This window comes from Genypterus blacodes, unplaced genomic scaffold (genome assembly GCF_046128005.1).
Source record: "Genypterus blacodes isolate CSIRO-AG114 ecotype Tasmania unplaced genomic scaffold, CSIRO-AGI_Gbla_v1 ptg000013l_1, whole genome shotgun sequence".
In the NCBI taxonomy this organism is placed as follows: domain Eukaryota; kingdom Metazoa; phylum Chordata; class Actinopteri; order Ophidiiformes; family Ophidiidae; genus Genypterus; species Genypterus blacodes.
Genome location: NW_027466827.1, coordinates 48436 through 60746, shown reverse-complemented (window position 1 = coordinate 60746; position 12311 = coordinate 48436). Strand labels below are relative to the sequence as shown.

The 12311-nt window shown below is 41.8% G+C and overlaps 1 protein-coding gene across 1 annotated transcript; it reads right to left on the bottom strand.

Moving 5' to 3' along the window:
• Positions 1 to 3085: 3085 nt before the first annotated feature.
• Positions 3086 to 12295, bottom strand: rab15 (RAB15, member RAS oncogene family). Its single transcript, XM_076166923.1, has 7 exons — positions 11932 to 12295; positions 6341 to 6401; positions 6177 to 6237; positions 5731 to 5808; positions 5127 to 5216; positions 4860 to 4925; positions 3086 to 4689 (listed from the first exon to the last, which is right to left on the bottom strand). The coding sequence occupies exons 1-7, from the start codon at positions 12053 to 12055 to the stop codon at positions 4528 to 4530; spliced, it is 642 nt and encodes a 213-aa protein (XP_076023038.1). The 5' UTR covers positions 12056 to 12295; the 3' UTR covers positions 3086 to 4527.
• Positions 12296 to 12311: the final 16 nt, after the last annotated feature.

The window sequence follows — 12311 nt, the reverse complement described above, 5'->3', positions numbered from 1 at the left end:
CTCTTCGGGCCAAAGAACACAATATGTCCCCCTTCAAGCATTATGATGACTTGTACATGAGGCTCAATGAGTCAACTTGCTTAAAGTTTCTATATAGGGAAAACCAAATGATGAATTATGGAATATTCACAAACAAACTTGAGATTGTGGTGTGGAGTCTTGCTTAGTGTCTGCTATCTATTAACTTCTGGTTCTGTCTGCAGCAAGTCAAATCCATGAGATCCATGAGATGAAGTGTGAATGGGGTCTTACAGTTTCAGAGTAGCAGGCTATGTGAGTGTGTGTGCGTGTGTGAGACAAGGACAGAGAGCAAGTGCACAAGTATAATCGTGCATATTGACCATCTGCTTAAAAATGAGGAGCCCATCTCACCCAGTTTGGTTTTGAGGATCTCAGCAACACTTTCAAAAGCACAGGTGGCTTGTGAAGATGCAGTACTAAATGATTCAGTGTTAGATCTGGATAGACAAGAACCCCCCCCCCCCCCCCCCCCCCACCCTCCACCCCCCACCCTCCACACACACACACACACACACACACACACACACACACAGCTACATCTGAATGTGTGATTTAGAATCTAATTTCTTCTCAGATTTGCCGGCTTGCTATGACCATAAACCTTGAGCTTGATTTAGAACGGAGGCATTGGCGAGGATGACATGATGGGGAGGTGTCGGAGACTGACGACTGACTTAGCAGGGTGCTAAAGGACTTAATTAAAACCTCCAGGTAGGTATTTCAGGATTAGGAGTGGGCGCCTGTAAAAGGGCCCCGGTGGTCAATAGTTTAAGGGCCTCCACTCAGACTGTATGTGGTGCGGCTACGAGGAGTTATCAATAAAGTGTTCTTTCTTTCTTTCTTTCTTTTAGTGATACTAGGAGCGGGGCTGCTGTTTTGGCTGCTTTTGAATTTGGGAAGTAATTGAAGATTAATCAGTGAGGTTCTATTTTCCATTTATTTTGAGTTCAGAGAAAATAGTCTTATAGCTCCGCTGGATTTGTTATCCCTTTTTTTTATTTCAACAGCATCTTTTCTCTGTAATTTCCCTCACCTGAGCACCTTGGAATAAATAGCTTCAAATTTGACCAAGAGCACCTGGTTTATGTTGCTTCCCTTTTCCCTAACGAGCTGGGTCGTAACAGAGAATGATGATGATCATGATGAGGATGACGACATCCCCTCAGAGCAACAACACTGTATGCTCATATGTGTGTGTGTGTGTGTGTGTGTGCCTGTGTGTGTGTGTGTGCATGCGTGTGCGTGGGCGATACTTGTGAGTGTGCAAGTCGATTTGTCATCCTGTACGTGTGTCGGCGTGTCACTCTGCCCGGTGATCCTGAGCTGTCATATTTGTCAACCAGACAACAGCGACATGCATATTCATCATTATGTTAATTCCACTCGGCTTTAATGAGTTCACAACATTAACAACTCAGACGAGGTGATAAACAAAAGCCTCGCAGCTTCTTTGCAGCAATTCATACTTGGAAAATCCCATCAATGGGGCCTGTTGACACATTGGAAATAATAATATTAATAATGTATGATAATAGTATGATAATATGTGTGTTGTGGCATTTTGCAGTATTAAAATGCTTTTTGGAGGCTTGAGGAAGAAAATGAGGAGCGACTGTACTTGTAAAGTGAGTAACAGATGGCAATACCATCGATGTACAGACAGTACAGGACATACTGGCACTGCTGTTTAGTGATGCAAATACTCTCTCACTAATTAAGGAGGAAGGATTAACAAATCAGTCACTTAGTAGTCAAATTAACAAGTAAAAGATGATTTTAAGGATCATTTCACCCAAATCACCGTTCAGCTACGAGTGTGTGGCCGTGCAGTTGTGTATTTATGCTCTAAGGCTTTGAGATAGTATCTGATGGTGGTACTTCTGCCATCACATCAGTATAATGGAGAGGAAAAAACAGTAAAGTCTAGTAATCTGGCGAGAATAATACATTTAAATAGAAAATTGTTTCCAGTTAAAGCTTGGAGCTCATACTGTAAAATGGCTTCCGGTTCCTCGTCTGGTGAACGCAAATGCAATTAGCGAGCAGAATGACTCACACAGCAAAGCCACCCATAGCATTAGAGCCCCCCCGCCATGTGTAACAGCTGCCACTAAACACTGCGAGTTGAAGACATCTATTGTAAACCTGTCCAGCTGTCCAGATGTAGGAGAGATAATTACAGATGATTCACCTTGTCTTGTTATACTAGTTACTTTTCTTAGGGATGTTCTTACATACATACACTTTGTTTGTTTCTCTGTGTCTGACGTGTGAGCTATCCCTGCTGGTTCTATGTTTCTAAGCTAAGGTATTGATTTTGTCTCTATAAAACTGTTGGTTTCCTTGTAGCGCTTCAAAAACAACTTCTAATTGTCTTAATGGGAATTGACTGGAAAGTCCTTGACCTTTCAAGCAAAGATGTGACTCAGATGTGTTGCAGTTTATAATCAAAGTTATCTCCTGCTGCAGTTGTATGTGACATTATGACACTTTAGTATTCAGCTCTATCTTCCTGTTGTTTTTAGAGTAGTTCTTCTTGCAGGCTTATTCGTATAAAATGACATAACCAAATTAACTATGTCATCACTTTACAGTCTTTACTCACCATGAAAGTGTGGAAGATGAGTGTTATGGTGCTCCAGTAGGCAAACATCATGCAAACCATATTTCCAGTTGTTTGTTCCCTTCTGAGCAGCAACAATGCCACTATAATGCACTGTTATACAATATATATAACATATATAATACATCATATGCATGGTAGACTGTACCAGTGTGCTACTGATACTAATACTTTCCTTAGCAGCTGTTATAATAACAAAGAAAACAGCTTGGATAGATGGGTGTTAAATGTGAAACAATACTAGTGGTAAGTGATATTTTGGCTTGATATCCTCCTAACACTATACATAACACTATACGTTGTGGTATAACATCTTGTCAGACATTTGTGTAGTACAAAACATATTTCGCCTATTTATTGTGTGCGACACGTCAGAGACTTTGGTAACAAATCTGCACTCCATCTCCTGTGTGTGTTTTTCTCTCAAGGAAAACACAATGACACCAAATCATTTATCTGCAAGTATTTACTCAAACATTCGATATCTTTTCTCCAAGAATAACATGTTGCATTTGACATGTTGCATGTAATATAGTTCCACAAATACAATTAAAGTCTAAAGGAAAGAAAATTCTTCATTCTTGAAAACAACACAGATACATTGCGTATCTCGAATCTAGTCCATAATATCATTCGGTACAACATACTTTCACTTGCACACATAAACAATGTTTTGAGCATTTCGGAAAAAAACAAGTTGCAAAAGATGTCACCAAAGTTTGACCCAACTGTGATCGATTTGTTTCAGGCTCCAACAGGCAACTCTGGGCAAATGCTGTACTTGAGTTACGGTCATACGGTGATTATTAACTTCACTGAAGTTGCAATTAAAAATAAACTGGAAATAATGATTTCATGCAAATCTCTTGCTTGTCCCTCTCTCTTATGTCTGACAATTCAAATAAAAACATATTTAAATGGATTCGCCACATTACTCTGTACGAAACAGCCAGAACAGACGGAATGACCAAGACATTATTCTAATCACAGAGGGAATATTTTGGACCATCTAGTAATATCAATGTGGATGCTTAACACAGCCCTCTAATGGCACTAATACATTAACTTTATGGCATATGCTCATGATTCTATCAATCTATGATTCTTTGAAAAACTTGGTATATACAATGCAATGGGCAATTATCAAAGCGACCGTCATTACCATCATATGTGCTCTGAACAGAAAGTCTAAACATAAAATTAACATTATCTTCATTATCAGTTCTGCTACATGGTAAAAGAATCATTTTCCTTTCAGTCTTTCTGTTTGGTTGATAAACTGAGAACACCATGATGGTATATGGGAAATGCTCTGTGTACCTGTGGTCCTGCACTGATCTGTAAGATGATAAAAATGCTTCAACCTATCAAAGCAACCGCAAAAAACAAATGTCAGCGTTTATATTTAGCATTCGTTCATCCTGGTAAAGACAGACACTGCAGCTACAAAACAAGAAGAAAACAACACTGTGTCCTGGCATCTTTTCTTTTTTGCAATGCCTATAGCACCCTCTTGTGGTAATATCCTAAACTACATCTACTGGAATCAATGAATTCACACAAAAATAACAACTTGGAAAAGAGTCGATGAAGAAGGTTGATCGATCCTCTTGTTCATTAGCCAGGTATACAGCAGTATGATCAATATCAGGGAAAGCAATTTTAAACACAAAACGGAGAAAAGTTGATGGGCAAGTGAAGAGTAACAGAGTTCATCCAAGGTAAACTAATTGATCCTATCTGGGCCTTAAAGCCTTGAGTTCCAGGCTTTTTTCAAATGGATGTGAACTGCTGGATCAGGATACAGTAGAGGCTGAACTGAACAGGAAGTAAGACAATGAACGTTCTGTCCCAATAGAAATTCAACTAAAGACTTTACTTCTTTAACACCAGCAACCTTTGCCTTGGTCTCCTGCCGCGCCGTCACGCAGCCCCTCCTCCTCCTCCAGTGCAGCGAGGTCGAGCTCGTCATTGATTGACATCCGAAGAAGATCCAGGTCCTTCTTGTTGGCTGCCAAAACCTGCTCAGCCAATCGAGTGAAAGACTTTTGAACAATAAACAAGAAAAGGGAGAGACAAGATGCCAAGCTGTCAATTATGGAATCATTTCATTTGATCGTATAACTCAGTTTGCATTTGTTTTGTCCTGTTACTCTGCGAAAGTGAAACGTTTTGAGCTCCCACTGAGCCGGGAACCTCTATTGTTCATGTTCACCTCTGTTATATTGTGGTTGGTGAAGGCACTTGTCTCAAAGAAATCCATTCCATACGCCTTGGCCAGCTGGAAGACACGCAACAAATGAGATTGCACAGTGAGGAAAATCTGCATTGCACAAAAAAAACGATGGCGGTTCGAGTTTGAGGAATCGTTTGAAATGATCGCAATGGCACACAATGCAGTCTACAGCCATGACTACATAAAGGCTTTTGTAGACTATTATTCAACAGCTTTCTCTTAGTGGAGAAAGATCCAGACAGTCACCTTGCTGCCTTGCTCAGTGGCCACCTGTCGCTTGTCCACCTCGTCTGACTTATTCCCTACAAGGATCTTCTGGACCTTTTCAGGAGCGTACTGCACAGAGAGAGATAAGAGGAAGAGAATTAAAACGTCAAGAGGGGGAAAAACGAAGCTCAGGAAACAAGGGCAAGATTTAAAGGGTGGGAAGCCTGCCAGCACATTCGGACAGAGCCATTTAGGAAATTATGTCTGTAATGACTTAATCATGTGGGAAATGACGAAGGGAAGCAGGGCAGACACGAGCGCTTTATGAATTAAACTCCATTAGAAAAAGAGCTGCCAGAGGGAAAACAGGTTCCTTTCAGGATTTAAAAATAATATAATGACAGGTATTTGGACAATGACAATGGAGCATTACAGACACAACAAGACCAGTAATCATCAGGTTAGGATGGTTTATATAAAACCATGTGAGGCATCTGCTCTTTTTCAGCCTTCAGGTCTCTGTGCAGAATCCCATTTTTACACCACGGGGAAATAAAAAGCCTGTCGATATCCCACTGTGCCCGCTTCATCTCTGACTCTCAAACCTGTGACACCTCTGATCTCCATCCATCCATCCACCCACCTCGTCCACGTCGCTGGCCCACTTCATGATGTGCTGGAAAGACCGCTCGCTTGTAATGTCGTAGACCAGGAAGATTCCCTGAGACGAGACATTCAAAAGCCAAGATGAGAATTCCTCCTTTTGACACAGGAACTATCATAAATCATTGGACCCTGGAATAGTCTGAGCGATGACAAGTTCATTAAAGGATGAGCTGATGGAATGAGTCAGTTAGATGAGATGAATAATGTTCCTGGATGGACATTCTATCACCTTTTTCACGTTATGATGTGAGAAGGAAGCCAGACGTCATCAAAACAGCGATCCATGAAGAAATACAGACATTTCAGGGTAAAATGTTTGTGTATCTGCAACTAATGAATTTTACTAAAAGATGATTTCAATGCCACTTCATTATAATAATGCCATTATGGGAAATCAGCTGCTGTACTGTGCCTGTGTGTTACCTGTGCTCGTCTGTAGTACTGCTTAGTGATGGTCTGGTATCGTTCCTGGCCTGCAGTGTCCCTACAAAGACACAAAGACAACACACAAAGTATCTGTAGCACATGTTAGAATAGAATGTTATGCCATTATATGAGAGTAGCAGTGAGCGTGATCACCGTCTTACCATATCTGTATCCGTACTTTGATACCATCTATTACGAGCGTCTTCATTTTGAAGTCCACTCCTGCAAGAGGGAAGATGGTTAGAAATCAATTAACCCCAGCATGCCCTTACTGACAAGCAGAGCTTTACAGGGATCCGCTGAAGCTTTGCCACATCAGACGAGAGAATTAACACTACGAGAGCCACGTCATCACTGTATTATCGGCCTATTAAGAAGATCCAGCTAATGCGGCTCGTCTGCCCCCAGTGAGCCGAGTCCTGGTTTACTTCAGTTCTCTGCATCGATCGCATGCGTGGTGAAGGACGAAATGATGTGCCGAGCGCTGCATAACAAACGCAGCAGAGAGACAGACGGGTTTAAAGGAAGGACAGGATGGGAGGGGGAGGAGCATTGACATTGGCATTGACCTTTTTCAGAAACCTTAGTGTGAAATTGTTGGTCGGCTGGTTTGTATTACTAAGATGTATTACTGACAGGATTTCACTTATGTTGGGTTTACAACCATCCTGAGGTGGAGCTGTGTCGGTAAAATCTTGTCCTGGTGTTCATTATCTCTTTAAATTAACCTGTAACTCATCCAGGATATAACATAAATTCCTACTGCACGGTGAGAAATGATCAGATTCTCATGGATAACCTGTGTAGTATTGATACAGGTTGATACAATCAAATTAAAATATATTGTATCTATATTGTGTCTGTCTGTAAATGATAACACAGTGATAGTCACAGAGTCGTGCATTAAAAGCTAATGTTTCGGCGGCGATAAGCAACTCTAATCCCTGGGAAATCAATCGCTGCTTCCTCCCAATTAACCTGACACTCGACAGCGACTCAGCGAAGAAGGCTACTGACTCCAATCGATTAGAAGAACTGCAACAAATGGTTAGTTTAGTCTAAAGCCATATTTCAACAAGGTGTGTAGTGCAAAGGATTTGAATACAAGCAAACAGTGTGTGTTTGCTGGAAGCGAGCAGAAGGCGGGAGGCGGGTAAAGGCTCTGGAGGAGGCTGGAGCTCATTGATTCGACAGTGTGAGGCCTCATTTGTGCAGTGAAGCAGCCTTTGCCTTTGACTGGAGAGCAACCAGACCAACGCTCCTGAAAGGTCAGAATAACAATCAGCGCTTTCCCCTCGCCCAAGGCCTGGAGAGCGAGTGGGTTAAAGAAAACGAGGCGGTTACTTCCTCTGTCGTTGTCCAAGTCGTCGTGGCGGTGACACATAGGGTCAGGCAGACAATATGTGACAATGGGTGTGTGTAGTAGGAGGTGGAGATGATCAGAGGGACTGGATATGTAGTGTGATATACAGTTTGGCCTAAACAGACAATATCTCTGACCAAATCACAATCAATGTCATGGGCAATCACTGCATCCCTCTGCATTGATTTGTAACAGCTAATGAGGCCATTTTACAGAGGCAGGTGCAGCCTAAGTCACAAACACTAAAGGAGGCAGCATGCGGCTCTATTATTAACACAACATTCATGAGATTTATTCGGGTGTTTCTAGTATTTGCTCCATGCCTGCTGCATTCCAAAGAGAAAATGTGTAGAAAATGCAGACTGTTATCATAGTGTGTGTGTGTGTGTGTGTGTGTGTGTGTGTGTGTGTGTGTGTGTGTGTGTGTGTGTGTGTGTGTGTGGTTCTTCTACATTTGTCCCCTGTGTAATGCGTCATCTTATAATTGCAAATAAAACTTGTCTTTTTGTAAAGGAAACGTACAGATGTGCAAAAAACAAACGCATGGATCCTTTTCTACTCAGTCATGCTGCAGCACCACTAAGCAAAGTGGATGAAAACGTCTCTGGGCAGCCCCCCGCTATCTATTAGTGCGTTTAAACATTCATCTATGATGCATTTAGATCTTACAACATGAACTCCGGCTGTAAAAAGGAGGCGGTTCAGCTTGTGACAGCTGGATGTGTGAGCCTCTAATCTAACATGGCAGCCGTTATGCAATCAGCAGGGTGAAACCATGTAAAAACTGACTTGACTAATTACCAGAAAGACTGAATGTGTGTTCAACAGGACGAGACAGATTAGGGAGTGACACATGTCGGAGTGTGATGCAGGTAAGGGTGACAGGCACCTAATGGATGGATGGAACAGGTCTGTCATCTGTCACTATCAGCACCACCAGAGGAAAAGACACGGTGTCAACAGCTGCTGTCTTCAGGGCAAAAGAGGACAAAGAACAAATGTTTCCACTACAACGTGTTCCCATTTGGATTAAGACAAATGATGCCCAGTATTGATATTTACATCAGGAGTTGTAGACCACACAACCACAGTGGAGTACAGAAGGCTGACACGTGCAGAAAGCTGAGATCAGAGGCAGAAATTGAATCTCCAGTGGCCTCTGTGTGCCTGAAAATGCACCAAATCAATGCATAGAGGAGTGAGTGATGTGTGTGTCTGCAGGGGAAATCCCTGAAATGAAGCCCATGTTAATACTACTACATAATAACCACATTATGTTTTCAGACAGGGAGGAAAAGTCAGGTTATTAACAACACCGTTATTCCCCGGGTAATTGCTTTATGAGAAAAGTATGATTAGCGGCTTTGATCTCTGCCCGGCCCTTTGGTTTGGATTAATGCTCTCCTTATATGCGGTGGCTGAGTGGATGACCAGGCCGCGAGTGAACCTATTGAGATCACCGCCGTGAAGACAGCTGCTTATTGAGCTATGATATAGGGCTCGGCTGTGCTCACACTTCATAGGTGGTGTGCGTGACGGCCAGGAGCTGTGAGGAGAGCAGCCGAGTGGAGATTAAACTCAGCACTGTGACTGAATACTGTTCTTAAATCATCTCCGCAGCCGCTCTGTGCCAGGAAAATGGGCACTCTAGGGACCGGATGAAAGTCTTATGAGGAACAGAATGACCTGATGAAATATAGTAGAACATTACCACGAGTGAGGGTATATTAAGAAGTGTGAGCCCTCCATGATAATATGGAGGGGGAACAAAAAGAGGCCATTTGCTTGTTGATCCTAAGCTGGAAAAATGCCTCCATCAAGTTCTTTGTCTATTTTTCTTCTTATTCTATGCAAAGAAGTCAAAGATCTGACAGCATGTTGCAATTATTTTGATACAAATCAACTTCGTTTAACAGATTTCTCACCCTAAATGTCATTTTGTGCAGTAAATTTGCTATATTCAGTGTTGTCATATAATAAGTTTTATATTGGAAACCTCATTTGTTTTATTAATATGCAATATAAAATTGACAAACGGATGATTCACTGCCAGGTTATCTCATTTTCTGTCTTCAAGTACACTGCTAAATAATTTACTGTTAAGAATTCCGGCTTCTAAATAAACTCAAACTTGATCATTGTGAGCATTGAAAGAGAAACTACACAGTCAAATATGTCATGACACTTCTTGTTTACCTAGAGTTTACATTGCGTTCGTGAAGTGACTGAGGATTGGAGGTCTGAATTTTCAATCGGGAAATTCCAGCTGTTCCAATGTTTATTTTGCAACATTAACGTGTGTCTGTAATCCTTCGTCTGTAATCCTTCTGTAATAAATATCAAAACATAATACGCCCTTTAAATCATCTCTTTCTAATGTGTTCTCTTCTTATGTCAACACTTGAACTTTGGTGAGGAACCCTGCAGTTTCTGACATAATTAAAGCCGACGTGGGAGCGAGTGGCCTGTGAGGGGTTCATGATAAATAATGGAGGGTCCCATGAGGGAGACGTGGGAGACAATTTATATCCCTCCATCACTCTGAGGGCTGGGAAATTATTTATTGATCCTCTGCAGGGGAACACTGTTGGGGTTGGTGGTCACTCTTCATCTGTCTGTCTCTCTTTTCCGTGGGCTTGTTGAGCCTGAGAAGGGAAGTCTGAATTATTGCAGGCCCACCAAACACCACCCTGATAGGCTCAGAAACACACACTGCTGCCCACAATGGCTCTTTCAGTGGCTGCACTGCCTGCGCTGACACCAGAGATTGCTATTGCAACCGGCTGTGGTTTTGAGCTCTGCAACAGAAACTCAGAAAATGCTACCACATTCGTTTTGTTCCAGACATCTGATAATGCTGCACACACACTTCAGATTAGACTGGAGAGGACAGTGTGAGCATCACTCAGCATGGAAATTGATTCAAAAGTATTAATCTATTATAGAGTCATGGTTGTGTGATGTGTTTAGTTATGGGCTGAATGCTGATTTCATGATTCATTGTCTTGAATTAATTTGGCAGTTAGACATCATTAATTCCTCCTTATCAATCGAAAACCCACTTATCCAACACAAACACGTGTTTTGTTATGCAACCAATTGAATCAAGTGAAGTTGCAAAGTTGTTTCATCAGCACTAGAACCTTCTGCGTTTTAAGTGACAAGCAAGTCACCGCATAAGACACGTTGCTGCAGCATGTAAGAAGCAGCTCTTATACTGTAAAGCCTCATTTCCTCTGGCCTCAACGTGAAGCCACAATAATGCGCCTTTCACGCTCTGCACTCTGAATGGTAACTATGGAGGCAGATACTGTTGCCTGTGCATTAACTATAAGGAGAGAGTTTGCATGGTTGAGCATTGCTGCAGAATTGAAATAGGGTAAGAAGTTCCCAGATCTTTTACCCAACAACAGCCTTTTGTTTATTGGAGTACACCTGGAAACATCTGGTAACTGGAGTCTTTTTGTTAACTTGTGACATACTAATGAAACAAACTATTCTTAATTTTCACCAGGAAAGCCCATGAGGCCCCCGAACAGACCCCTGAGGCCCCTGGACAGTTTAGTTTGTCTGACTAAATCACAGCCTGGTCTCATATACAAAACAATGCCATAGATGTGATTTTGGCTTGTATGCATGACACTGTTTTACACACATCAGTGCTTAGGGACTGGTGTGCAGTATCACCAAAACAATCCATTTAAAGTCCTTCAAAATAAGAGATACACTGCAGTTCATAGAATGCAGCATAAAGAAAAGACAAGAGTGAAACATAAAAGAACATTTTAGACATGTATATGTATATAATCATAATGAAGGAATTTGGAGAAAAATCCCAAATCAAGCGACATTTTCTTGATTCTAGTGCAAAATGCAGCAAATAAAGAAGAAATCTGGGTCAAAACAAGAATCAATCAGGAGCAAAATATTTTAATTCACACACGAAATCTAAATAATATGTTTATCTATATGCGACACTAAATTGTATGCACAGAGCAGAATTTTAGGGTTTGTTTCTCCTCAGGGTGTAATCTTGAATAAAAGTCTTCTGACAGGTTTTGTCTTCTTTTTTACATTACAAGATGATTCGTTATCTATACCTGCGACTTCTGTAGTTGTTTGCATGGTTCCACTGAAGGCTTTTACAACCAGTGCAGTCATTTGATTTTTACATTTATCCCTCTTTATTCCATATGCAGAAAATGGCTCATTTCGATGGAAATTTGATAGGAAAATCAATGAATGTAAAGTGAATATTCAACCTATAAGGGCAGGTCGATGTGTTTGTGACATCAAAAGAAAAAGCTGATACACCAGTCAGATCAATGGCACGTTTGCGATTTAACACTAGAAATGCAAGATTAAAGAAACAACGTTGCAGATTCTTACCGATCGTGGAGATGTGAGACGGGTGGAATTCGTTGTCCGTGAATCTGCACAATAAACACGTTTTTCCAACCCCGGAATCTCCGAGCAGCAGCAGTCGGAAGAGCACATCGTACTGTTTCGCCATGGTGACGGACGCAGGAGCCGCAGCGAGCAGCGAGCTAACTCAGCGATGGATGAGCCGCACCGGTCCGCCTGCATCCCATGTCTGCTCCCCGGTCCGATGTGGAGCTTTTTGACCAGGGGTTCCTATTCCTTCGCCTATGCTGGGTCCGTATGTGACAAAGTGGGGATGCTCCTGCTCCCCAAGGCAGCCTCCAGCCTCCTCCAGTGGGTGCGGTGGACCACAGTCAATTGCTGATAAAACAGGAAAATGAGGGATC

Coding starts and splice junctions, on each gene's coding strand:
- rab15 (XM_076166923.1), bottom strand. CDS start 12,055: ATGGCGAAACAGTACGATGTGCTCTTCCGACTGCTGCTGCTCGGAGAT. Junction 6,238..6,340: donor AAAGTACGGATACAGATATG/GTAAGACGGTGA, acceptor GTGTCTTTGTAG/GGACACTGCAGGCCAGGAAC. Junction 5,809..6,176: donor AGTACTACAGACGAGCACAG/GTAACACACAGG, acceptor GTCTCGTCTCAG/GGAATCTTCCTGGTCTACGA.